At 50.0% G+C, this 27,324-nt stretch overlaps 1 protein-coding gene and 1 long non-coding RNA gene across 2 annotated transcripts in view; one reads left to right on the top strand and one right to left on the bottom strand.

Moving 5' to 3' along the window:
• LOC133252400 (uncharacterized) overlaps positions 1-1,957 on the bottom strand; it is a 108,372-nt gene extending 106,415 nt beyond the window's left edge. Inside the window, exon 1 of the long non-coding RNA XR_009737913.1 lies at positions 1,801-1,957. This is a non-coding gene — a long non-coding RNA (uncharacterized LOC133252400). The remainder of the gene's footprint in view (positions 1-1,800) is intronic.
• A 15,755-nt stretch (positions 1,958-17,712) lies between these two features.
• Positions 17,713-20,802, top strand: HAND2 (heart and neural crest derivatives expressed 2). The gene is made up of 2 exons (XM_061424946.1): positions 17,713-18,353; positions 19,686-20,802. Exons 1-2 carry the CDS (start codon positions 17,799-17,801, stop codon positions 19,782-19,784), a joined length of 654 nt encoding a protein of 217 aa, XP_061280930.1. The 5' UTR covers positions 17,713-17,798; the 3' UTR covers positions 19,785-20,802.
• Positions 20,803-27,324: the final 6,522 nt, after the last annotated feature.

Here is a 27,324-nt window from a genome sequence, read left to right as displayed (position 1 = left end):
AAAAAGATGGCATCTTTTGCTCCCCTAACACAGCAGTAAGAAGGAGAAGGCAATGGCACCTCACTCCAGTACTCTTGCCTGGAAGATCCCATGGACGGAAGAGCCTGGTAGGCTGCAGTCCATGGGGTCGCTAAGAGTCGGACACGACTGAGCGACTTCACTTTCACTTTTTACTTTCATGCACTGGAGAAGGAAATGGCAACCCACTCCAGTATTCTTGCCTGGAGAATCCCAGGGACAGAGGAGCCTAATGGGCTGCTGTCTATGGGGTCGCACAGAGTCGGACACGACTGAAACGACTTAGCAGCAGCAGCACCAACACAGCAGTAAGAACTCATTACAGTCAGTAATAAAAATCAAAGGGAATGGGTTTGGAAGAGTTTTCGTGGTGTCACATTGTCATCCTTCAAGTTCATACCTCACAGCTCAATCTTCCTCAGTTTGCAGGTGATCCAGAAGGCATGGGATTGAATTCACTGACGGGCAGCCCACTTTTTAACTTTATTTTATTCCCTCCATTCCTGCCACTCCTTAACCCGTAGTTACCACAAATCTTTTCTCCACTTCTATAATTTTGCCACTTACAAATGTTATATAAATGGAACCGGACAGTATGTAACAATTTGGGGGTGACTTTTCCACCCGGCATAATTCTTAGGAGATGAATTTGAGTTGTTGAGGTGATCAATAATTTATTCCTTTATATTGCTGAGTAGTATTTCACAGTATGCTTCCCAGGTGGTGCTAGTAGTAAAGAACCCACCTGCAAATGCAGGAGATATAAGAGATGTGAGTGTGAACCCTGAGTCGGGAAGATCCTCTGGAGAAAGGCATGGCAACCTGCTTCAGTATTCTTGCCTGGAGAAATCCAGACAGTGGAGTCTGGCAGGCTACAGTCCATAGGGTCGGTCACGAGGAATCAGACACGACTGAAGCAACTTAGCACACACACATGCATTCCATGGTATGGATGTACTATGATTAACAGCACATACTTGACTGCTAACAAAATGGTGAACCATTTGAGTGTCCTTTGAAGGTCCTCTGAGTTGTTTCCAGTTTGGAGCTACTGTGAATAAAGCTGCAATAAACAATCTTGCACAGGTTTCAATGTGAACCTAAGTCTTCACTGAGCTGGGATACAGGCTTAAAAGTGCAATTGCTGAGTCATACAGTAGTTGCACGTTTACTTTTTATTAAAAGAAACTGCCAAGCTGTCTTCCTTCGGCTGTCCCATTTTTCTCCCCACAAGCAGTGTAAGAGTGATCCAGTTTCTCTGCATCTTCATTAGCATGTGGTATTGGCATAGTTTATTTTTAGCCAAAGCCAGAGATCCAGTTTAGGGCAAAAACTGCTGGCAAGTCTTCCAAATTTAACATATTTTGTTATTTTTAACATTACAAGGGATTAAATATATATATATTTGGCATATATATATGCCAACACACATATATATGTTACATATATCCATATATTTTAACATCAGCTTACTTTTGTTTAAACTCTACAACTTAAACATACAGGCATACTGTGCATATTAGACAAATTACTTAACATCTCTGGACCTCAATTTCCTGATATGTAAAAACTAACTCTTTCAAGTAAAGTAATAATGTGTATATAGAGCACAGGAAAGGGGCTTCCCTGGTGGCTCAGTTGGTACAGAATTCATCTGCAATGCAGGAGATACCGTTTGATCCCTGGATGGGGAAGAACCCTGGAGGAGGGCGTGGCAACCCACTCCAGTGCTCTTGCCTGGAGAATCCCATGAACAGAGGAACAGAATCAGACCTACTTTACCTGCCTTCCAGAGGTACTGAGTTCAAATGAAAGGGCTTCCTTGGTGGCTCAGACGGTAAAGAATCCACCTGCAATGCAGGAGACCTGGGTTCGATCCCTGGGTTGGGAAGAGAGTTCAAATGAAAGAAATATGTAAAAGCAATTTGTAACATGTTGATGTGGCTAGTAGAGGAAGGCAAGTTATAGAAAACAAAGTCCAGGACACTAAAGGGTCTCATTCATTCTGCCATCAGATGTCAAGGTAGAAAAATGGCAGGAACCACAATGACTTCGGAGTCTAGGACGGTGATGCCCCAGAGAAGGGGGTGCAAGAGGACCAGAACACAAATTCCCTTTGTATTTGTTTTCATATAAACAATCAGAAATAAGTTCACCAACAACCTCACTTGGTTCTCATCAACAGTTGCCCGAGGCACCCAGGGATAGGGGAGATCTCAAAGGCAAAGGGGCTAAGAGTACCCCCACTGTAATAGAGAACAAATCTGACTCCATATTGGATCTGTTTCTTTTCCTTTAACATTGGTATCCTATTGCTTTTGCCTACAAGTTAATCACTAAAAGAATGTTGCCTATAGCCAAGAGATACTGGATAGCCATCTCAACGCTCCGATCTTTTAAGGTATAACACTTTCCCCCTCATATAGAGATAAGAAGTTGCAGAACAGAGAATAACATTTGCCTTGTTGAAGGTTTGTAGGAACATTGTGACCATACCTAGGAGGACAGTTGAGGAACAAAGGATTTCAGCAGCAAGAAGTTCACAACAGCCAGGCAAACACCCCTTCCCTTTTAGTTAAAGAAGCCTGAATTCGAACTCAGGTAAGATGGCTCTTTGGGACACTAGTCCAACATTCTGTCTGCTAATGTGCCAAATAAAGTCATTATTCTTTGCCCCAATAACTGATCTCTCAATTTATTTTTCTGTCCCGTGGTGAGCAATATGAGCTTGGACTCAGTAACACCACCACAAGCTCACATGGACTGAGATAGGTTATGGTTTATCTGGCTCAGCTGGGTAGAAGCAGATTATATAATCCAGTTTTAACTAAACTAAACTTCAACAAAGGGCTTTAAAAGATTCCTACAAGGAATCTTTGATTGAAGATAATTCAAAGTGCTGCTGCTGCTGCTAAGTCACTTCAGTCGTGTCCGACTCTGTGCGACCCCATAGACGGCAGCCCAACAGGTTCCCCTGTCCCTGGGATTCTCCAGGCAAGAACACCAGAGTGGGTTGCCATTTCCTTCTCCAATGCATGAAAGTGAAAAGTGAAAGTGAAGTCGCTCAGTCGTGTCCGACTCCCAGCAACCCCATGGACTGCAGCCCACCAGGCTCCTCCATCCATGGGATTTTCCAGGCAAGAGTACCGGAGTGGGGTGCCATTGCATTCTCTGAATTCAAAGTACATAGGCATAAAATATCAAGGAGAAAATGAGAGAATTGATACTGCTCTTTCTCTGTGTTAAGCACTTCAGTCCTAAAGCTATGAAACAAGGCAAGCACAGACAACATGAATCCAACAGTAAATCACCAAGACTATTTAAAACGTAGATTTTCAACCACAGCTGTAAGGTTCAATCTCACCTTAAAATATTTAAACCTATTGTTTACTTTATCTTGCTCTTTCTTAGTTTAGCTTTTGTAAGAGAAGACTGTGCTCAGTTTTGTCCGACTCTTTTTCAACCCTGTGGACTGTAGACTGCCAGATTCCTCTGTCCATGGGATTTCCCAGGCAAGAATACTGGAGTGGGTTGCCATTTCCTTCTCCAGGGGATCTTCCCAACCCAGCGATAGAACCCGCATCTCCTGTGTCTCCTACATTGGTAAGCTGATTCTTTATCACTGAGCCACGTGGGAAACCCTTAGCTTTTGTATGGGTTTATAATGTATATAACGGAGATGGCAATGGCACCCCACTCCAGTACTCTTGCCTGGAAAATCCCATAGACAGAGGAGCCTGGTAGGCTGCAGTCCATGGGGTCCCTAAGAGTCGGACACGACGAGCGACTTCACTTTCACTTTTGTCTTTCATGCATTGGAGAAGGAAATGGCAACCCACTCCAGTGTTCTTGCCTGGAGAATCCCAGGGACCGGAGAGCCTGGTGGGCTGCTGTCTATGGGGTCGCACAGAGTCGGACAAGACTGAAGCGACTTAGCAAAAGCAGCATAATGTACATATGATGTCAGTAAAGTAGTACAGATACATGATTTGCCAATAAATGTACATGTTTTACTCTTGGGGTGCACAACTCAAACAGGCAGGAGACCATTGAGTTAGGGTATCTGACTTCTTCAAGGTTTCGTTTTCCCCAGTTTAGACAGCAGTAGACTACCACACGTGGCCAAGATGGCATTAAGGTAGATCTCCTCTGCTAGTTTGACGGGTGCTCTCGATAAGACCACCTCCTCATACCTTTCTAGAGCCTCTAAAGACAGACAAAAGTCTTTACCTTCACCCTGTCAACCTTGAGGTCTGGAAGCCAGTGCAGACCCCTCACACAAATCTCTGTGAAGTCCATGGGCTGTCAACACTCCCACATTCCATGACTTTCAGGAAGGTACTTGGCATGCCACTCTTTAATGTTGTATGGCTTTACCTAGTGCTTATTAAGCATTTACTGTATGCCAGACCCTCAGTTAAGAGCCTCATATAATCATCTCACAAGTTTTATCCACCTTGTACCAGATGGAGTAACTGAAGCTAATAATGGTTCACTAATTTTCTCAAGATCATATGCTGACAGCTGCTCTAGTCAACATGCAATTTTGTGCCTCCAGGGACTTACCTGGTATTCCAGTGGTTAAGACTCTGAGCTTCAAACGCAAGGGGCATGGGTTCAATCCGTGGTGGGGAATCTAAGATCCCACATGCTGAGGGGTGTGGCCAAAGAGTTTAAAAAAATAAAGGGTCTGCCTACAACTCCAGAGACTCAGTCTTAATCACTATATTATGCTACCTTACATGCATAATAATAGGTTTTATTTGTATGTATTATTAATAATATTTCTTTACAACGTATTCAAACTTAATTTCTAAAACTAGTCTCATTCCAAATGTGACTTTGCTTCATCCTGGGATCAGATATTTAGAGGAGTACTTCACTGACATTGTAATAAACCAAATAAATTAGAATTATATTTATAGGAGCTATTTTTATAAACAGATTTTGTGAAAATTTTATCGTATCAATCCTTGAAAAAAGACTGCTGTAAATAACATGAAGCAGGGTATAAATAATAATACAATAAAATGAATCTGGCTTCCTATTTGCCCAGATGTATCTGAGATTATAAGTTAAACCCCCTGGAATTCAAGGCAATGAGAAAAATTCAGGATGTGATCTAGTTATTTCCACATATCAGATAGTTCCTGCCTGTGTACATTAAGGATACTTGAGTTCTCCAATGTTATCTTTTTGTGATTTTAAAAACACTACATTTACAAAGCACAGTCTACACCACGTGGACTCAAATGCTATTTTCTTGATGTGGCTATTTTATCCCTGATAAACTATCATATTTATCCTTATAAACACTTCATTAAACATCACTCTATCTGAAAAAAGAAAAATTCAGCAAAGAAAAAGCACTTCAACAGCCCACATATAATTTATATTTGTAATAAAGCAAAAATAACCACTTGATTAGATTCTGTAATTTTATTGCTGACATCATCTTGAACAGCAAAAGATACAGAGAACTTAACAATGTTTGGAAAAGCACAAAGAGTTACTGGGAATGTAAGGAGGCAGTTTCTTGCTTTTTTATCTCAGATTAATAACAGTCAAAGGTGCCTGGTTTCTTCCTGTAAAGGTTTTTTTTTTTTTTTTTTTTTTCACCTTTTTCTCCACAAGTAGGAATTTATGGAAATCATCTCATGGATATACTTTATTACTCCAGTTTTACACCAATTTGAGGGGGGAAAGAAATGCTTTTTGACACCAGTTGTGACAAAATGCATTCATTTAGGGGAAAAAACAGTGGTATAGTGAGTTAAAGATCCTTATATTTTAACCCAATATTAAAAATTAAATAGTGGGACTTCCCTTGGTGGTCCAGTAGACAGGACTTCGCCTTCCAATACAAGGGTTGAGGGTTTGATCACTGGACAGGTAGCTAAGACCCCATAAGCCTCTTGGCCACAAAACCAAAACATAAAGCAGAACCAATTGTGACAAAATCAATAAAGACTTTAAAAATGGTTCACATTCAAAAAAAAAAAAAATCAAGACAGCTAGAATTTTCTATACCAAGAATTTACCTCCATTCTTGGGGGCTTCTTCACTCAGTGAAAAATCTATCTTAGAAATCACGGATTTGAAAAACCAAAAACAAAACCCAACCTATTTGGTTATGTGGATGCAACTTATGCCTTTTCTGTTTATAGAGAAAGCCAGACCTTGCCAAAGGAAACTTTTCTTTTTCAGATTTTATGTTTCTGCATTCCTCCTGTCTTGTCTTTTGTATCTCTCTTTAAGCCATCACTTCATAACTGTCATGAGAAAAATCACTCACTCATTTTCTCTGATTTTACATCTTCATAGAATTTTTTTTTTTAGATGGACCACAGCCATCTTAGAGGAAAACTCCATTTTCTGGTGGGGGCTGCAAAGGGTAGAATCTGAATGTCCAGTGCGCTGTTGGTCACCCAGCACAAGGAGGGACTCGTGTTACCTACAAAGGTATTAGGAAAGTGCTCCCAGCTGAAAGTATTTATCCAATTCCAATTGTTTGGAAGTCTAAAATACGAAAGGGTAGTACTGTTCCAGGAGCTACTGTTTAAAACAATGCAATGCCTGTTTAGAAGCAAAAAGTCAGTACTTGAAAGTCTGAGTTGGTTTAAAAAATAATAACTATGCATCCAAAAAAGAATTCTTAAAGAAACATTTATATGCCAGGCACATGTTTTTTATTTTAATAACATTAGCTAAACCAAATAAATATGTAGAGTCTAATAATTATTTATATTTTTATATTATTCTATTTTAGTGAGTTTGCAAAGAAGCTAATGAATAACAATGAAAGAAACACATGTATCTGTCAGGACAAAGTTGCTTGTGGTTTGTAGGCAATGCAAAATGTTGTGTTGAAAAAATGCTGTGTTAAAAAGTCATTGAAAACTGCTCTGATTAAGAAAGAAGTGAATGCATATCCCCATAGGATAATGGCAGATAAAAAAGTAATTGTGTTCCCTGTACAATTATGTTCGCTGGCATTTATGTAAGTATAATAATGCTCTCAGGGTATTTTCATAGTTGTTCACTTAATGTGGGATTAACATCAAAATCTTTATAATTATCTGAGATCACGAATTTGAAAGTGGAGTGGTAAAACATGTTAATGGTTAAAAGACGCTAGCAGTTTTAATACCAAACAGATTAACACACATGAAAGTAATATAATTTGTGCACTGAATAATATGTCAGACCAATTCTTCTGGTGAAGGAAGAATTCTTATGAAATGGTACCCTTTCTAGCTAATGCTTTGTGTTTCTTCTAGAAATACTAAAGCAATCTCAGATAGAAAATTGCATGAGATATGCATGTGGGTGTGCATAACTCATGGACTTGAAACATTATTCTGTGACTTTGCATCACACAATTTCATGAAACCTTCATTTCTGAAGTTTCCTTTCAATAAAGTCGAAAACCAAAACATGACTATAGGAAATTAATTTTGAAGAAGGAAGGTATGGTTATAAACAACAACAACAAAAAAATAGAGCATAAAAGAGATTAATTGGCAAGAACAGCTATGAATTTCTTTTATAACCACTCGCAAATAAATGTAGAGTCTTATGCATTTTTAAATAATACAGAAGCATATTTTAACATGTACCTCAGAGTTTTATAAAACTATTTCTCAGCCTCAACTTTCTCACCTGGACAGGGGTAGGAAAAGGGTAGTCATTTAGAAAGTAGTATGAAGCTACGGATTAATTGCCTGGCATGCCCATCTTTCTAGAATCTCGGTGAAAATGGACCTCACAACACAGACCTAATTATATTATAATCCCTGTTGCACTCAGCTACACGGGTTAGGATGGGATGTGAAACCTTGGAAACTATACTGAACGTGACAAACGCAGGTACCTCCCCCCCAACACGGAGAATGTGTATTAAAAGCCGGTATCTGTGTAACTTCAGCTGCGCCTGAATTGGGGGCAGTGGGGCGGGGGCGGGGGTGGTGGTGTCCAGGAGTTAAATCATGTGGTTTCCACTTATGCAGAGAGAATCCATAAAAAAGAGATTTATTATCATATTTTCCTTTGGAAATGTAGTATTTGTTTTTGACTTTAAAAGTGCTCCTCGGTATAAAACAGGGGTAAATATTACAATTTTATGAAACAGCAGCCAAGATTTAATTGTCTGTGAAATATCAGGCTTAGGACCTGATTCGAGTTAACTACTGTTCTGCTGAGACCAGCTCGCTGGCCCGCTGTGGCCCAAGGCGCAGGTTGAAGAAGGGGTGGGCGGCCCCACGCCCCCGGGAGCACCGCCAAAGGCCTCGGAGCCTCATCCTCCTGCAGCCGAGCTAAAGTGACTTTGCGCACAAAATCAAACCAGAATAAGTGGCCAAGGAAAACGGGACCGAGTAGGCTAGCGAGAGAGAGAGAGAGAGAGAGAGAGAGAGAGAGAGAGAGAGGGAAATCCGGTAACCGCCTAGAAGTGCAGGAGGAAAACTGGATGGGATGCAAAAAAGTGGAGCGGAAGAGGGGAGAAAGGAAGCTGGGCAAGTGGAGACACTGGAATCCACGTGTGCACTGTCCGGCGCGTTAACACCGCGTGCGCCCCAGCCGCTCCACCGGGAAGGAAAAGCCCCAGAGCTCGGCCCTGCAGCCCCGGCCCCCTCCCCGCATTCTCCTCGCCCCGCGCCGGCTCCGCGGGTCCTTCCTCCGCCGCCGGGTGCCGAGAGAAAGCGGGCGGCGGCCGATTTGCCCCGGTGGCACCGTAGCCAAAAGCCTGTCCGTAATTGCAAAGCAAACAAGGCTGAAATATTGGGTCGGTCTCAATCGTGACAAGATCTACGCTTTTGCCGCCAATTTGTTTGTGCAGCTCTATTTAAAGGCCCTTGATTGAGGAAATGTTGAAAATAGCGCGGAGGGTTCCCTAATGAGACTTCGGGAAGAAAGAGCTGGGGCGGGAGGGCGCGGGCGGGGGAGGGGGAGGGGCGCCTTTAACCCCTTCCTACCCGCTTCAGGCAAAAGCCCTGGAGCCCAGAGAGGGTAGGAGCAGGAGCAGGGATCCGTCCGGTCCCGCCCCGCGCGGCGAGCTCCCCGGCGGCCGCGGCCTGAACTCCGCCCGCGCCCGCATCTCCCTCCTCCCCTCGGCCCCGAGGCCCCGCGGCGCCCTCCGACAAAACCCCCAACTGGGGGTCCCAGGCGGCTGAAAGGGAAGGCTAGACACTCAAGAGGCGGGAAGAGAAAACACACACACACATTTATTGTGCGTAGAAAAAGCCCGTGTGTTCAGCGTCCAGCCCCGTGCGCGCCTTGGTCTCATTCAACTCCGAGCGCATCCTCGCAGCCAGCTTCAATACCCCATTGCTCAGATGCGGACACCAAGGCTTAGAGAAAACCAGTCCTTTGGGAGCCTGTGCCCGCCCAGCGGGCTCTGGCTTGGCAGCTCAGGAGGTGGAGGGCCCAGGGGAGGCCAGGCCAGGCTGGTCCCCCTCTTCTCCATCCCACGCCGGCGTCCCGGAGCCCTTGGATGCGCGGTCCATCCAAGCAGCTTTCTCCCCGCTTCTCCCAAGGACTTGGTGATGAGGTCGGTTCCCTGCGAGACGATGTCCGCCTCCGGCACTAGCTCTGGTCGCTTTCAAAACAAAGAAAATTGCAATCCGATTGCCATTGGGATACGCGAAACTCATCCTTTACACAGCTGTTTAAGCACACACTGGATTCAGTGGCTTGACTGGGTTCTCAGGGAACCCACAGTCACAGAAGGAGAAAGGTGTGTGCCCGGAGAGCTACCAGAGAGAAGATGAGGGGGGGAGGTGGGGGGAGGGTTGGGTACCAGAACAGAGTTCAGAAGGGAGACCTGATTTGCTGGAGCAGAAAGGAGGGAAGCCAAACCTGGAAAGGCTTCCTGGAGGAGGTGGCATTTACGCTGGGTCTAGAAGAAACCAGGAAGTGTGGATTCTTTAACATGGGAGAGAGATAAGTTGTTTGCCAGCTCTGCTGGCAAGTCAAGGGGTGCCAGACCTACAGCTGGGGACAATGTGGGGGTCACCACCTGTTGATCCCCGGCTGCCCCTCTAACGTAGAGAATGTGAGTTAATCAAGTCCTGAGCCAAAGTTTCAGTCTCCCTTAGGACTGAAAATCTAGGGCTTGCAGGTGACACCAGAGGCAAGACTTTGACCCTTCAGGAGGCCTGGACTTGGGCCAGCAGGGCCTGTTAGGAGCAGGCCCAGCAGGAACATGGCATTGGGGCACTCTCCCCAGGGCTATTAGTGCCACACATTCCCAGTTTTTCCCGAGGAATCTGGTCAGAGATGTACCTTGGCGCATCGGAAGTTTGTCTTTCTGGAGTCCCAGGCAGAGGTGGACTGGGAAAATGGAGACCCTCGAGGGGCAGGGAGAACTGGTTTCGGTGGTACTTCTCCCAGAATGATGTGCGCTTTCTGTCAGCAAAACAAAAAAGCATCAGTCACAGGCGTCCAGTGGAGCTGCTCAGTGTTTTCTGAATGGAATTCTGCTTTTTCTGCATGCAACCAATTCCTTCGTTTGAAGTTGGATGTTTTGCAAAGCAGAATGCAATTCCATTTTATCGTTCCTCGAGGTTTTGGCCTGTGTTGACTTAAGTGGGCACTCACACAAGTATTAAAAAGAAAAGCGTTCTCTTCTGGAAAATGGAACTAAGTCGCACCTCTCCAGTCACGAGGCAGATGTATAATCTGTAACAACAAATTCGCCTCCTTGTGCTGCGCATTTCCAGCAAGCACCCTGCCTTCTCTGTTTATAACTTTTCTGCCTGCAATTATTTTTATTTTAATTTTCTGTCACTTTAACAGAAACCAGAGCCTTTTCCTTTAATGTTTTGTACACAACATGTTCATTTGGATAAGATGTTCTTTTCTATCCTCTTTTAGCTTGCGTTTCCTAGCCTGGCGTTCTGTATCAGGAGTTTCTAATATTTCTCCTTCTCTCTCTTTTTTTAAAAGAACTTGTCCCTGTCTTGCTTTATTTGTTTGTGTGAAATTTAGTTTGAAAGGAGATCAGAGAGAGCAGGAGGGGTTTGTAATAGGAGAATGACCGAATGACCCAAAGGCTGATTATCTGTCATTAACTGGAGACTCGGTGTACCCAAATTACCAGGGAGACCTCAGTCTGCTGGATCCAAAAAGGCAAGCAAGGAATGCAGAGCTGAACAGGCTCGTGGCATTGCAAGTGAAGACACTCTGCCCACACATTTTCTTAAAGAGGCTTCCTTCAAACCACAGCTCAGCTTCAGTGGACAAGTGTTTTAGATTCTGATATGTTGTACACTGGTATTTTTTTAAAAAAAGAAGAACGCTGCTGAAAGACTACTTTCAACGTTTTCGATCACTAACTTTTTCTGTGTCATTTCATTAGGAGGAAAATTGCAGTTAATTGTCTAAGCTCCAGAGAATATTGAGAAATTAAGCCAAGCTGCTTTTGATCTGCTAAACCCAAGCCTTGTAAAAATCGAGGTTTGCCATTAATATTGACGATAAAACGGTTTCTTTTTGTTAACCTGAAACTCAGCCATCATGGTGAGCCCTCGCCTAGAAGCAAAGGCCCTGGAAGAAAGAAGCAAGGGTTTGGAAGAAACTGCCAGAAATCTCTTTATGAACTTGCAAAGGAGGCTTCAGAACAGGACTTCCTAGGAATGCGAGCCATACTGCAGTTAGCACTGGGAATGCACTGGGGCTGCTAACAGATCCTTCAGTCACATAAGTGGTTTGTCCAAAGCCCCGAATGTTAAACTGACATTTGCTTTCAAATTTTATTCTGAACCCCAGACTGTCTGGCAGACTAGTTGAAGTCTATTCTTTACCGTTCCCTTCGAGTGTGTATGCAAAATTACAATTACTTCCTCTTCTGAATGTCGACAGCTTTCCTCCCGGCTTGGAAGAATATATTGCTTGTATGTGTAGGTGATGTGATTGAAACAAGAATGTGAATGAGCAGTTAACATAAATCCTGTGCGGTGTATTTTCTTACACCACTTTTGCTCTCACCTCCACCTCTATTTACAGACTAGCAAAGATCAAATCTGTCGTACTTCTTTGGATCACCAGAATTTCATTAATAACACTTCCCACTTATACATCATGCAGCCTGGAGGGAGCCCCATTCACGTGCATTATCTTTTGTTCCCTTCAGTCTGAGTAAGGAATTTAGCTTTACAGACAAACGTGGGCAAATGTGGGTACCCAGCAAAGGACTGAGTTCCCCCGATCAATAAAGACCCTCCAGAGCATCAGCACACTTGCCAGTTCATATGAAGATCTAGTCAGAGATTATTTGGAAAAGATGCAATTCCCACTGTCTATATAGTGGGCATTCAGACGTTTCCTGTACAGTGTCCATCTTAAGTATTGTACACAATGTTATATGTCAATTATATATCAATTAAAAATATTTTTCTTAAAGAATCTGACTTAAGGATGAAACAGTATCTTGCTCTTCATCTCTTTCAGCTTCTGTGACACCAAAAAACCTTATAAATCCAAGCATTGCTGGCAGACAAATTAGTAAGGAGGAAAAGAGAGAAGGGGGAGGAGGTAAAGAGAGAGGGAGAGGAAAGAGAGAGAGAAGGGGGGGATTTACAAACACCCAGCAAGTTCCAATTTTCTCCACTGACTTAACTGTTTCCTAATCAACAAGAAGCCATGAGCCCCACCACAGTTGGCACTGCAGCTGCAGCAGCCTCTCCTGCCCCGTCTGCATAGCTCTGCTCTCTGCTCGGATGGAAAAGAGGAGGGATGAGGGCACCCTCACCAGATACGCCATCCCCGCCCCAAAACTCAACAAGAAAACGCTCAGAAGAAATGAAACCTGAAAGGAGCCAAGGGCAGCCCTTCCTGCCCTTCGTTTCTCAAACAGACATGAGTCTGAGCAAACGTGATTCCACTTTGGAAATGTGTACCAGGAGCACCACCACGTTTCTGGGCCCACTGTTACTTGCCAAAAGGTAAACCAGAAGGTGGGGACCACAAGCCCCTCCCTATTAGAGGGGGACTCTTGCCCACCATTTGGACAATGCGCCTTGTTCTAGTGGTTGGGTCTGGGGCTAAGTGGCTAGTATGCACCATGCAACCACACCCTTGGAGGGACAGAAATGCAAAGCAGTCAGGGTGTCAGAAGAAGCAGCACCCTTAGACAGGTGAGGCCGGGGGGGGGGGGGGGACACCTTCAAGAATACATTGTTTTTTTCTCCCATCTTCTGGGTTGGATGTTCTTTCTGGGGTTCTTGGCATGTTCTGAGGTTCCCCTCCCATAATAGCATTATAGAGATTAACAGGAATGCCCAGAGTCACTTCTACTACGTCGGTTAGGAAAATAAGGTAAAACGAGACTTGAAAAACACTGAGGGGAATTGAGCCATAATTCCCGTAAACATAAAATGTGTGTTTATGGCCCTCCGGCCTGGTTCTTTTCAGGTCCAGTTTATTTTGAGTTCTCATGAGCAAAACACAAGATACAAACTGCCCTTGCCTTTGAAATAATAAATACCTTGAAAAGATCTGTATTCTCCCTTAAAACAGACTGAAGTTTTTAAGAAAATATTTAGTTTAAAGCAGATTGATTTTTAAAGTAATATCTCACAAGCCCAGAATGTTTGCCAGGGCATCAGTGCCCTCCCCCCGCCAACCCTGTGCCCTTGGACCCTTTTCTAGGCAAGGGGGTGGGAGTGAGGGGAAAAGAGACAAGAGACACAGGCCCAAAATAAATGTTGGACCCCAGTTCTGTCTGCTTAGCTGAAGAAGGCAGTTGTGATGTGCAGCTCGGTGCGTATATCATCAGTTACAAGGATCTCAAACATTCCCCCAAAATCAGGGCTGTCCCCCCAACCCATGAATTGGTCTCCCCACCTTGGAAAGACTGGCTGCATCTTAGCTCAGGGCCTCAGAGGAAGGCAAGTAGTTAGCACACCCTCACCTTTGCAGGATTCCTCCTACAGGCAACCCAGGCGGCCCCAAGCCAGCAACTTCTTAGCTGCTCGGGAGCCCCTGGAGCATGTGTCCCCTTTCCCAGAGCAGAACACCAGAGGCTACCGTAGAATACCCCAGGATGGGGTCTGGACCAGGAAACCAGGAACTTCTGCCTCCTACCTTTCTTCTCCCACTGCCCATCCATCACCACCACTACCATCATCTCCATCACTAGTGCCCCAGAAGGCACGAGGCGTCTAAACTGGGGGCACATCTGACGTGGCATCTTTGCCTCACAGCTTTTCACGGCAGCAGAGTAATCTAGCAGCCCACCAGAGAAGCAGCAAAAAGTCCCAAAGAGAGACGGAGAGAAAAAAGTGGACTCACTTGGCTGTATACCCAGAGTGGAACTCAGCCCCTTTGGGATCCTAGAGTTCTCCCACTTGTCCCCTGCTTCCAGGGCCATACGCCTCTGCATTTTGGCTTTCTGAGATTCATGAAGTCCTGGACCCTTGGATCACATTAATTAACTGATAATGACACTGTCAGGGAGGACCGAGGTTCAGATTAGCATCTTTTACGACTTTTTTTTCCTGTCCCATGTTGTCCATGTCTTTTATCACTTGCCAGGCTCTCTGGGACCATGAGGGGTTTTGTCCATTTTTTTGTTTGTTTCGATTAAAAGAGCACGAGGAAGGCTGGAAGTGGCGAGTCCAGATGCCTTTGCCACGAAGGCCACTCATCCCTGGTAGACACTGCACCTCAATCCCCAGCTCAGCCCTCTGCCTGGCCTCTTCCGCCTCCTTTCAATTTCCCAAACTCCCTCTGGCCGGAAAGCCTGTGTTTTTTTTATCTGGGTGCAATCACCTTACTTTTGTCTATCTGCTCTCAAGGCCTAGATGTGTTTTTATAAACAGACTTCTTTATTTTAATGTATCAAATGTCAGAGAATTGAACTACCAGTATTTACACATTCAGGGTTTACCTTTCCGGTGAAAATGCAGACCGGACCCTGACCACACTACCCATCTTCTTTCCTTGAAGAACAAGGTCTTTAAAAGACTGTCCTTGTGCTCCAAACTGCAGACCTGCCTAAGGTGGAGGTTCGAAGCTCTAGGTGGCTTTTTGTTCTGAGCCCCAAGGGCCCAGCATACCTGGTTTTAGCCACTCCCCACCCCTATTCTCGGTTTCAAGACCTCTGCTGGGGGCATCCCAGAAAACTGACCCTTTGCTGAAGGGACAGGATGGGCCCTCGTGGTGACGCTCAGCCAACTTTCTACAGCCCCCTCTGGGTTCCTTTTCTTCTCCTACAGCCTGGCCACAGAAAACCTAAAACATGTTTGTCAAAGCTGTGCCCAGGGCTCTGGGTACCCCCAAACCCTGCCCTCTATTCCTGCAGACCAGGCCTTCCATCCCCAAGCCTGTACCCACCAAAGAGTGGGCAGCACGCAAGCAAAGGACTGTCCTTACCAAGTCCTTGGAATGGGACTCTGCAGCCTGGGGCCTGACTCTGCCTGCCTCCCTGGGACGAAGCCCACCGTGGGGTGCTTGGTCTCCTCCGGTAGAGCCTGGCAAGGCCCAGCAGCGAGTCCCAGGCCGCAGCGCCCGTGCTGGCGCAGGCACACCCCGCGTGGGCTCCCTCTAATTTACGGCCCTTGGGCTCCTGTTGACACTCTTTTCCACACCAACCCTTCGGGCGGAATCTTCAGCTCCACATCAGCCTCGGTCCAAGGCTGCCGGCCAACCCCCGGGATCATTTCAGCTCCTGCCATCGTCCACCCCCCTCCCCAATCCCCAACCTCTTCTCAAAACGGCTGAAGCCACTCGGGCGCCGCGGTCCCGGTGCCCTGCGGCCCGGTGACTTACAAGTGGAGATCCATTTTCCGTTCTAATGTGTTCAAGATCACCAAGGCCAGCAGTCTAAACATCCACGAGCCGTCCTCCCGGCCTGCCTCTTAAACTGGTGTTTAATGGTTCCCCTCCGATAACTAAACCTGCTTTCCACACATGCCCGCTTTTATGGGAGAGGTAGGAATGCGGAGATGTATTTATATGTTTGTTCATAAAAACTGAAAAATAAGCTCTGAACACGCTGTAAAAAATATTCAGTTACTTACCAGACAGGCTAGTTAAACCTGGGGAACACCGATACCGGCCACACAACAAATTCGGGGAATCGAGGTGCCCTGCGCTTTGAAACCGCCCAAGGTCTGCGCTAGGGCTGGCGTCCCTGCAGAACATCGAAATAAGAGTATTTACAATCTTGACCGTTGGTCCCGGGGTCTTCACCACGATTTCCAAAAGTAGCCACTATAACACAAGCTCCCCAAGAGGGCCCTGGCCTGGGTAACGAGGTGGGTAAGTCCAGCGACGCAGAGACGCGCGTTTCCAGTCTGTGCCCAGGTCAAAGCCGCAGCCTTGCCCTGCGCCCCGCGCCCGCCTCGGCCGGCCGGAGACGCACCTCCCGGGGGGTGGTTGGGAGGGGGGCCGCCGCCCTCTGCCTCTCTCCCGCCCAGCACAGAACTGCGCCTGCTGCTCTGCTCTTGCCTCTGTTACCTACAAAACACTTCGAAAAGCAATATCTGCTTCCTTTTTTTTAACCAGAAAAGAAAGTGGAATAATACCGTACCTGGTTTAAGATTCTTCAGTATTTGAGACCTGGGGGGAAAATATTTAATAGTGAAGCATCTGTTAAACACTTGCATTAACCTCCGGCTGATAAAAAAGTTTTTTTAACCCTGTTCCCCCCACCCTCGTTTTAATTATCTTCTGGTTATGAAGGGGCAGCCAATCCTGGACGAGGACCTCGGCAATTAGCAACAAGAACATCAAAAAGTTTTATTGCGGAGAGCGCGAGGCGCCGCCCCCGCCGCCCCGGGATTGGCGTGAGGAGCCTCTGACGACATATATTAACCCGAGCGGCCCTAAAGATGTAGCTGTACATGGAGATCTTGCTGGGAAAATCCGCTTCCTCCCCTTACGGCGTCCAGTACCGGAGAACTGCCGCCGCCGACGCCGCCGCCGCTGTCCGGGAGCTCCCACGGCCGCCGCGCAGAGCCCTCCGCGCCGTAGCCGCCGCCTTCGCGCTCCAGGGGCCTGCAGGGCCCAGATCCTTCCCCGGAAAGGAGAGGATCTGAGAAAATGGATGCACTGAGACCTCTCTGAAAACCCTCCGAGGGAGCCCGAGAGGAGCGCGGAGCACGTTATTCGCAGCTAAAATCACGTTCAAGGACCAAAACAACAACCAAAAATTTCATTAAAACAATAAGCGCACAAGAATCCAGATCAGGCTGGTGGGGGGGAGGGGAAGGGGCGGGAAGAGGAGGGTCGCATGGAGGTAGCTTCACAGTGAGCAGCCGACCCTACCGCCTCCTTGCAGAGCCGGGCCGGCTCCTCCAGCCGCGGCTTTGGACTCGCCCCGGGACTGCGAGTAGCCGCGGCGCCGGGCACGCGGCCGGGGCGCGGAGCCCGGCGACTCCACCGAGCAGCCCCGCGGGAGCCGGGGCACCTTTGCATGAGCTCCAGAGGACTGTGCCTGTCCGCAGCCGCCCGGGAAGCAGGAGTCTGCGCGCGGGCCGTGGAGCAAGGCGGGAGCCGGCGGCGGCGGCGGCCAGGGGCGCACGGTGCCGGGACCAGCTCGCCGCGCCCTATGGGGAGCCGGCGGCCGCGGCGCTGCTGAGGCGGGCCCGGCGGGCCAGGCGGGGGGCCGGGGCCCGGGCTGCAGCAGCCCCCTCTGCGGCTGCCGGGCCGGCCCGGGCGCCCGGGGGCTGGGGGGTGGGGGGTGGGGGAGGCCGCGGAGCGCCGAAGCGGGGGCCCGGGCCGAGGGCGCGGCAGGGCTGCGCGCACGCTGGGGCGCGTGGAGGGGCGCGGAGGGCGAGATGAGTCTGGTGGGGGGCTTCCCCCACCACCCGGTGGTGCATCATGAGGGCTATCCGTTCGCCGCCGCCGCCGCCGCTGCTGCCGCCGCGGCCGCCAGCCGCTGCAGCCACGAGGAGAACCCCTACTTCCACGGCTGGCTCATCGGCCACCCCGAGATGTCGCCCCCCGATTACAGCATGGCCCTGTCCTACAGCCCCGAGTACGCCAGCGGCGCCGCCAGCCTGGACCACTCCCATTACGGGGGGGTGCCGCCGGGCGCTGGGCCCCCAGGCCTGGGGGGGCCGCGCCCGGTGAAGCGCCGGGGCACCGCCAACCGCAAGGAGCGGCGTAGGACTCAGAGCATCAACAGCGCCTTCGCAGAGCTGCGTGAGTGCATCCCCAACGTGCCCGCCGACACCAAGCTCTCTAAGATCAAGACTCTGCGCCTGGCCACCAGCTACATCGCCTACCTCATGGACCTGCTGGCCAAGGACGACCAGAATGGCGAGGCGGAGGCCTTCAAGGCAGAGATCAAGAAGACAGATGTGAAAGAAGAGAAGAGGAAGAAGGAGCTGGTCAGTACCAGGCGGCAGAGGGCAGTGGGGTGCGGGGGAGCGGGGATCCCGGTCTCTTTCCAGCTGGGCTGAACGATGGCCCGCCGCGTTCTCTGGCAGCGCCCTGAGCCAAGTTGCTTGCACCAGGTTGTGGTCAGAAGGTCCCGCAGAAGCAGAGAGGCCGGGGGAGGGTGTCAGCATGCGGAGGAGGTTAAGAGGGATGTTTTGCGCTGGCGATCTTCTTCCCGGGTTATCGCCGCGCCCCCAGGCACTTAGGGCGGGCCTCGCGAACTCCAGCTTGATCTTTCGATCGTACTGGCCTGGACCCCTCTTTCCTCGTCCTTTCGAGCCTTCATTCGGCCTCCAGTCCGCTCTTGCTTTCAGATGTTTGTAAAATAAGTTGCTCAGAAGCACTTGATTCCAGTTATTTCACTACTGGTTGCGTTTCCTCTTCTTGAGAACCAGGCAGCCACTGATTCTAAGAGTTTTTGCTGTGGTTCTGATTACTATGCCGGGAAGACGTGAAGGTGAACATAAGTACTTCAAAATTCAGCTCAGTTTCTCTCTGGCAGTGATGTTAAAACGTGACTTCCCAGATGAGGATTCTTCCTGCGTATTTCTGCTTTTGTTTGCATGGGCCTTTACGTTTTAAGACAAATAGTAAATATTATCATAGTCATTGTCATTGTTCTGAACAGTAACACAAAGTTATAACTGAAAATCAGTTTTCTCAGGTTCCTGACCAGGTGCCCATAGGTGGTGGAGTTTAGAGCAGGGCTACTGCCATGAAGAGCCTGGAAAATAATTCCATTTGTCGAGGTTTTCTTCCTTGGGGCCTTTGGCGCTTTTGTTGCTGCAAAGTCGAGGGATCTCCTGTAGCCCGGGGTTTCAGAGGCCCTGGAGGAGGCCTAGGAGGCTTTGGGCGGACAGGCCCAGGCCGAGGCCGAGGCACCTCTCCCCATCTGCCTTAGAGCGCGGGTCTGGGACTGCGATTGAAAACAGGGAAACCAGACTGAGCGCCGACCCCCGATCGCGCCCCTACGTCTGGAGTTAGAGAGAAGGCCCCCAGTTCCTCCATAAACGACTTGAAAACGGGTGGTTGTTTATAAACTCGCCGACCTGGGAGTTGAGTGCTGCCGCTGCACGTCGGCCTGGGCAGTAACTAGGACAGCGCCAGCCTTCCTAGCTCTTCTGCAGGGGCTGGGACTTGAGGCCACCCCACCCGCGGTCCCTGGCTGGCTCTTTCACTGTCTTCTCTGGCCGGGAAAGCGTGGGGGTTGCGTGGGACCGGATCTCCTCTCTGATTTTCTCTTTCTACTTTTCTCCCCCTCACCTCACCTCTTCTCTGCCCAGAATGAAATCTTGAAAAGCACAGTAAGCAGCAACGACAAGAAAACCAAAGGCCGGACGGGCTGGCCACAGCACGTCTGGGCCCTGGAGCTCAAGCAGTGAGGAAGAGGAGGAGGAGGAGGAGGAGGAAGAGAAGGAGAGCTCCAGCAGGGCCCAGGAGCTGGATGCAGACCCAGGACTCCAGGCAAGCTCTGCGTGCTCCGCTCTGAGGACTTCCTGCATTTGGATCATCCGGTTTATTTATGTGCAATGTGCCTCCCTCTCTTTGCCCCCCTTCGAGGCATCCGATCCCCACCTTCCCCTCCAAAAAAAAAAAAAAAAAGTGGATATTTGAAGAAAAGCATTCCGTATTTTAATATGAAGAGGACACTCCTTCGTGGTAAGGGATCCCGTCGTTGTCTTGTAGAGTCTCTATTTGTGAATGTTTCCTCCTGCTGTGTAGACACCAGCGATGCTCCCTCTCCACTTACCTAAACCCTTCCAGATAAAGACAGCGGGACACTAGTGTGTATGTGAAGTGTATCTTTAATACTTGGCCTTCGGATATAAATATTCCTGGGGATTATAAAGTTTTATTTCAAAGCAGAAAACCGGCGGCTAACATGTCCGTTTGGCTTTCCTGTTGGCTCGGCGGTAAAGAATCCGCCTGCCAATGTAGGAGACTCGGGTTCGAACCCTGGGTGGGAAAGATCCCCTGGAGAAGGACATGGCAATCCACTCCAGTATTCTTGCCTGGAAAATCCCATGGACAGAGGAGCCTGGCGGGCTACAGTCCATGGGGTCGCAAAAGAGTAGGACACGGCTTAGCAACTAAACCACCACCATTATCATGTATGTTGGGGGTAAGTGTCTAGCGCCACAGTTCCACCTGATGTGGTTCCCACTTTGAAGATGTTTCCAACAGCTCCTTGTTTTGTGCACTTCCGTCCTCTAAAATTAAGTGGAATTAATATTGAAGGTGTAAACGTTGTAAGTATTCAATAAACCACTGTGTGTTTTTTTTTTTTTACAAAACCCCTATCTTTTAATGGTTGATACCTCAAGAGAGTTTTGAAAACAAAACTGTTATATTTGTTTTCATTATATTTAAAATATTCAGAAGTAAACTAAATTATCGTGATTGCCTCTAACTTTGTTTGATACAGTCAGTGGTTCGGATCAGTCATCAACGTGAGCAACCTTGAAGGCAGGGCTGGCGAGGAAGCCCTTTAAAAAGAGATGTCCTTGGTGAAAGTCCTGCCAAAGGGCCTGGGCTCCATGAGTCCTGCCTCCTTCCCTCTGTCTCTGCGTCCAGGAAAGCACCAAGTGGTCTGTAGAAGGAGAGTCTGGGCCGCAGAGAGGCCTAAGCCGTATGCTCCAAAGGTGGAAAGTTGTCCTGGTTGAAATCAACCTGAAATCAACCAGACGCCATGCGGTAGGGGCTTCGGGTTTTGTTGGAGGAGCCATTTTCGGTGGAGGAGTTTTGGGGAGGAACCTAGCCCTTATTGCAGCCGCAGGAGCTAGTCTAGGGTTTTTAATTCAAAATATAGGGCTTTCATCCAAGTAAAGGGGAAAAAAGACCAGGAGAAAGGAAAAGAGGAGGTTTTTGCTGGTCGTCTCGATGTGGGGTAGGTGGAGGGGGCGGGGGGGGAGACTCCTCTGAGCCGCCCGGGGGAGGGGGAGGGCCCTCGGAAAAAGTCCATGATTAGGTAACAAGGAATTCTACGTCAAGTAAGAAATCGCGAACTCGACCGAGGATTTAAAGAGGGGTGAAGCTGGCGCTAGATTTACAAGGCGTTATAGGGAACTCAATATTAACCGCGCGGTGTCTGTAGTCCTCCCGGCCGCAGGCCAGTCCGCCCAAGGGCTCCCTCCCCCGCTGCCAGCCGCCGGGGCTGATCCCGCGGCCGGAGGTTCGGGCTCGGGGAGTCTAGGCACCTCCCGGGAGGAAGTCTCCAGCCTCCTTCGCCCGCGGGCCTGGTCGGAGCGGAATCTCTGCTCCAGGAGCTGGAGGAGCTCGAGTGCCGTAAAGGGCTCGGCAGGCTGGGGAAGGGGAGCGGAGGAGGAAGCATTGGGGGTACGCAGGGGGGGAGAGAAGAAAGGCAAAACGTATTAAAAAGCGGTTTTGTTTCATGAGACGCCGCGCGTTCAAATCTGTTGTGAGGGCGGCTTGCCAGAGGGTTTCCACCTTGGAACCCATCCTCAGGGTGATGTTCGTTCGCACCCCGGCCCCGGGCACTGACTCTCCCCCTACATCCCAGGGGTCCCACTCCGGCCGGTGCCGCCTCTGAGCCCCTCCCGGGCCCCCGGCGAGTTCGCTAGAGCCAAGCTGCAGACTTTCCGAGCGGCGCTGCGGGGTTCTTCTGCGGGCGGCGGACGACGTGAGGGCGCGGGGTTAGAACAACTCGGCCAAAGCGATCTGAACTTTCTCCCCTCGGGTCAGCGGGCGCTGGGCCGACGTGGTGGGCGCAGGGTTGTGTTTACAGACACTTGCCTTTGTTTATAGCGCTGGGGGGCGGAGGGAGGCGCGCCCTGATTTTCTATTACTCTTGGGATTCCTGTCCGTTTGACCGAGTGGCTCCCTCCCTCTCCTGCCGCCCTTTGCGTCTTTACGCTAATCCGTTCTAGAGAAAAGATGCCAGAACCTACTGGTGGAGGGAAGGAGTTTTTACCAAGGGCGTGGAATGTATGGTGGTGGAGGAAGTGAGGTTTTCAAAACAGGAGTTATCTTCACGTGCCTGTGTGCCCGTGCGGGCCTGGGCTGGCTGGTCTTCCTTGCCATCTGGGCCTTAACGCATTTCTAGGGGGTTTAACACTTTCTCTGGTCTGTTAAAAGCCAGCAGAGGGAATCAGAACACCCCGGCAGCACCGTTGCTACGAGGCCGCGGGTTGCTGCACGTGCGTTTAAACCCGAGCTCCAGAAAAGCCTCTTTTGTCTGGCCTGGGCCCCCGCGCTGCCCTCCTGCCCGCTGGCCGCGCCTCTTCCTAGGGCTTTGCAGCTCCAGTGCTTGGACACCTCCAGCACTTGGACCTTCCAACCCACCGGCAACCCCAACGGGCCAGACATCCAGCAGACCCGATACCCAGGGGGGTGCCGAACCCCCTAACCTGACGCTTCAACTCGCAAGACACCCCACATGTCGTCCCACGTTGTCAAGTCCCAGGGCACCAAGTGGTGGACTAGGCAGGCGATTCTTCTACGCTTCCATGCTTTTCTCTTCTACACATTTCTTTTCATTTTAACTCCCTTTCTCCTTTGCTTCCAAAAAAAAAAAATTTTTCCCCCCAAGCTCCTGCCTTGTGGGACTGGCTAAAAGGCCTCTGTTTTAATTGCTTGGATAATGTGGTTGCTGCCATTTTGTTAAAAGCAATCACTCCTGCAGCGAAATCACAAGCTCTCTAGACAGGCCGGAGCCGACAAAAATGCAGGATTTGACGTTAAAAGCTAAATGGGAAGCTGGGGCGGCGGAAGGTAAATTGATGGTGGATCTGGTTGTCAGGGACGGGCCCCAGACCGCCGCGCAGGCCGAGCGCCTGATAACCCTGGAGCACTGCGGGCCGAGGGCTCGCCGCCGCGGGCGCGCGCCCGCGCGCGTGTGTCCAATAGACCCATTCTCAACTTCTTGGGAAGTAATTTGGGAAACTCGACAGAGGGGTACCTGACCACACACCCTGTTTCCAGCCGCAATTTTCCAGAACTTTTCGCCAGGACAGGACACTTACTGTGGCTTTCAGAGTTTTTTTCAGGTGGAAGTGCCAAGAAGATGACAGCAAGATCACTTGGGAGTTCTTGCCTTCTGAATCCCAGGACCACGCTCTAGGGGGTCAGTGGGCGACCCCAGCCACCCAGTCTGTTAGCCAATAGGTCTGGGCACGTAGGAAAGGTGAGCCTCTCACCTAAGCTGCCCTTCTTTGGGCTAGCACGACCAGGAGGCCTGGTCGTCCCCGCCCTGCCTGAAGTGGGCGCAGCCGTGGCGCCAGGGACAGAGCCTGCAGGCAGGCCCCTTGGAAAACAAAATGTGCGTTTGAGTCGGGGCTGGAGGGCGTCTGGACTCCTGCCCCGTCACCTGGATCACTGCTGGCCGCCATCCGGGACTGGCCGGCGTGGTTGAGGTCGCCAGAGGAGTGAGTTGTGTGCACCCGGACTTCGCTGGATAGGGAGCCGAGGGAGACAGCTAGATGCAAAGCCATACAGAGTCGAAGGAAGCATGTGAGCTGCTTCCGAGAGACTAGTTTTCCAGAGAAAACCGGAGCCAGCTGCTAGGGCCCGAGGCGCGTGTGTGTGCAGCGGCAGTACACTAGGCACGCGGTACCACTCTAGCCAGCGCTGCGTTTGAGCCGTGGCTCTACAAAGCGCGGGAAACAGCTCAGCGTTTCCTGTCTTCAGCAGCGCTAGTGGCTCCCGACTTCCTCCTCCACTGCCGCGCGCGCTCTCCCTCTGCGCGAGTCCCACCCACGCGCCTGCATCTGGACACTGGACTGGCGGTAGGTGACGAGCCGAGTGGCCCAGGAGAGGGGGCGCGGGGCCTGTGCCCCAGGGAGGGCTGCATCGGGATCCTAGGCGCCGCCTGTCTTGTCCGAATCTGTTGACCTGAGGAGACCCATTCGCTCGACCGGGCTTGACTCCTTGGGTCCATCCACATCCTCGCGCGAGGAGGGGGCGCCGACGAGGGCCCAGGCCTGTGGAAGCCCGCGCACCCCTCGGAGGAAAGACCCTGGAGAGGCCCCGAGGCCGGGGGCAGCCCGCTTCCCCGGAAGCCCAGCCGAGCTGTAGGATTTACGTCCACGGGGCGGGGGGAGGGGATGAATGGGGGAACCAAGTGTTTAACTGGCAAGAGAGGGGCAGCTCTAGGAGAGGAAGACTGCGAGCGCGCACAGCCTGCAGCGGGTGTCCCGGGGCCAGGCTCAGCTCCCTAGAGGCGGCGGCGGGTCGGCCGTCCAAGGACGCGGGGCAGGAACTCCCAGGCACACGGACGAGCGTCCTCTCCTGTCCCCTCTCACCCTCCCCAAGCCAGCCCCGGTGCAGGAGCGCGCCCCCGCCTCTCCGCTGAACCGACTCCCCCGCTATACACACACGCACATTCCCTTCCAATTCTCCCAGCAGTTGGGCCGCTTTGATGATCAGATGGTAGAGCCCTGATTACAAATTTATTCCCGGCCGCTCCGTCCGTCTTTATCTCCGCTATTAGGGCCATCTGGGAGTGATTAGCGCCGCGCCCGCGCCCAGCCGCGCTGCCTATCTCGCCGCGGCGCGGCCGGAGCCGGGCTGACGTCAGGGCAGACGGCTCGGAGCCATCCCAGCCAAACTGGGTGTAATCGGCGGCCGCGTGGCCAAGTCCACCCGGGCCAGGCCGGCAGCTGGAACGCGCCGCCCGTCTGTGCGCGGGGACTTTCTCAATATGTATTTTTAGTGCAGAAGACGTTCTTGTTTTCTTTTTTTTGAGATGAGGTGGGGCCGGTGAACGCTTCGGCGGGGCCCGTCCCCACTTTAAATTTGCCAACCCACTGCGTCTGATGCTTCTGGCCTGGGAAAGGCTCCAGCCTTTGGTCCTGACCCGACCGCGCGCTCTTCCGCTATCCCTGCGCTGAGGTGCTGCTCTCCTACACCAACGGCTGCGGCCCCTGCAGCGGTGCCCATGCAGGTCGGGCTGCCAGGAGGAGGTGGCTCTTAGGGGTGGGGGGGGGACGGGTCGTCCTCCTGGTACTGGGACCCGTTTGACCCTTACACCCCTCGAGCCAAAATAGTGAGTTTCTGCCCAGCTGGGCGGCCTGGGAGACGCTGATGATGGAACTGAAGGTCTCTCCAGGCCTCCGTCTTTGCACCTGCTATTACAGCCCAAGGATCTGAGGCTCTGGACTCTCTCCTGCCTCCCCTTCCCCGCGCAGGAGATGTCCTTGACACAAACCCTGACAATTTGCCAGGGAAGGATGCCTTGGGCAGCTTTGTTCCCTACTATGTCAGTGCCCAGGGCAGAGGCTGGGTATATTTAAGTAATTCCTGCACCGGGAGGAGGATACCCCTGACCTCCCACCCTCCTGCCCTGTGGCACTGGCCTGATCTTTGGTGTGAATCCAACTCTAGAACCCTTTAGGTTTGAGCTTCCCATCCTAGTGATCGGAAATCTCTGAAGAACCTGGTAAAATTATACATACAGCCCCACCTCCACCAGAAATTCTGCTTCAGCCAGTCAGGGTAAGACCTGAAGTCTTCAGCTTTCAAGACACCCCCAGGGAGTTAGGGAACCTGTACCTAAGGCCACACACATTCACTGCAACCAGCCCCTCACCCATGGCACTCTGGAGGGCCCACGTGAAACACTGGACAATTGGTGTGGGGATGGCTTTCTCATGGGGGAGGGCCAGGACTGCATTATTTAAAGTCTTTCCTGGGACAGAATTGGCCATATCATGGATCAGCCCCACACCTTGATTTAACTAAGCAAAGCAAAGATTCAAAAAGCCAGAAGATGTGATTTATTTCAGCACAGGCTGCAAAGGCCAAGCTGAGCATTTACTCAAAGGCTACAGATAATTTAGCCAGAGGGAAAAGAAGTCGTATCCTGTGATTTGAGAGTAGTGATGAGAAGATCTATTGGGGGACTAAGGGTATCTAAAATAAACAGAAGATGCAGTTGAGAAAATTTCCCAAACGTTCACCTCTCTTCAATTCTTCCAGGCAACTCAGTACAGCAAACTCCAAAGTGGTCTTGTAATCTAGAAGGGAAAAGAACCATTTCCTCCTAGGTTGGTGAAAGCATTACACTGAGAGATTGGCGCCCCCTCCCACCCACCCATATCCCTAGCAGAGGGGAAAGGAAATATGGGGGTGGTGTGGGGATAGAGAATGAAGCTTTTAGAGATTGGATCCTTAATAAGTGGAGAAGAGTGTACCTATCTGTGCTTGAGGCCACACCAAGTAATTCCCCACAGTGCTGGTTAGTGGCTTCTCCAGGTTCTGCCTTAATAGTGGAGACAGGCTGTGTTCTGAGTCATTCAGACCACTCACAAACAAACAAAACCAAAAACACATCACTTCTTCCTGTGATACTGTCTTGCACTTAGCATGCATCAACTTTTACTTGAATTAAATGGGATGAATCAATGTGGCCCACAGGCCCAGAGAATGAATCCCTGTTTCCATTTCTAAGCAAAGGAGACAGGATTGCAGGCAGCTAAACCATTTACAGAAAGGATCACAGGGTACTCACCAGCCCCCACCCCAACTTAAAACCCAATTTTTTCAAATAGTATATTTAATGCACAACTAATCCTGAACAACCAGACTCAACCTGATATTTCCCTGTGACCAGATGGAGGGTTTCTGAATGTCAGTCCTCATTTTAGCACCAAACCATCTTTCAATTCGTTGGTGAGCAAGAACTCAGGAGTCAGGGAGACGTGCAGTTTTCAGTAGGACGTGGGGTCATTTGCTGTTTGCTTGTTTGCTGCTCTCCCTGCTGAAAGAACTTACAGCAAATAGTGCACTTACTCTGGCAGAGAGTTTTCAACCTTCATTGCCTAGAGAAGAGGCCAAAAAAGGTATCATTCTAAATTAAGATGGCAGTAAATACTTCTTTCCTTCTGGAAAGAAGTAAGCCACCATGCCAGTACAGGATTCCCTTCTGTTTAAAGTGAGTGTTGCTGCCTTGAGCTGACATTTTGT

Source organism: Bos javanicus, chromosome 8, assembly GCF_032452875.1.
Source record: "Bos javanicus breed banteng chromosome 8, ARS-OSU_banteng_1.0, whole genome shotgun sequence".
NCBI classification, from domain to species: domain Eukaryota; kingdom Metazoa; phylum Chordata; class Mammalia; order Artiodactyla; family Bovidae; genus Bos; species Bos javanicus.
Note: the sequence above shows the minus strand (reverse complement) of the source record. Positions and strands in the feature narration are given on the sequence as shown.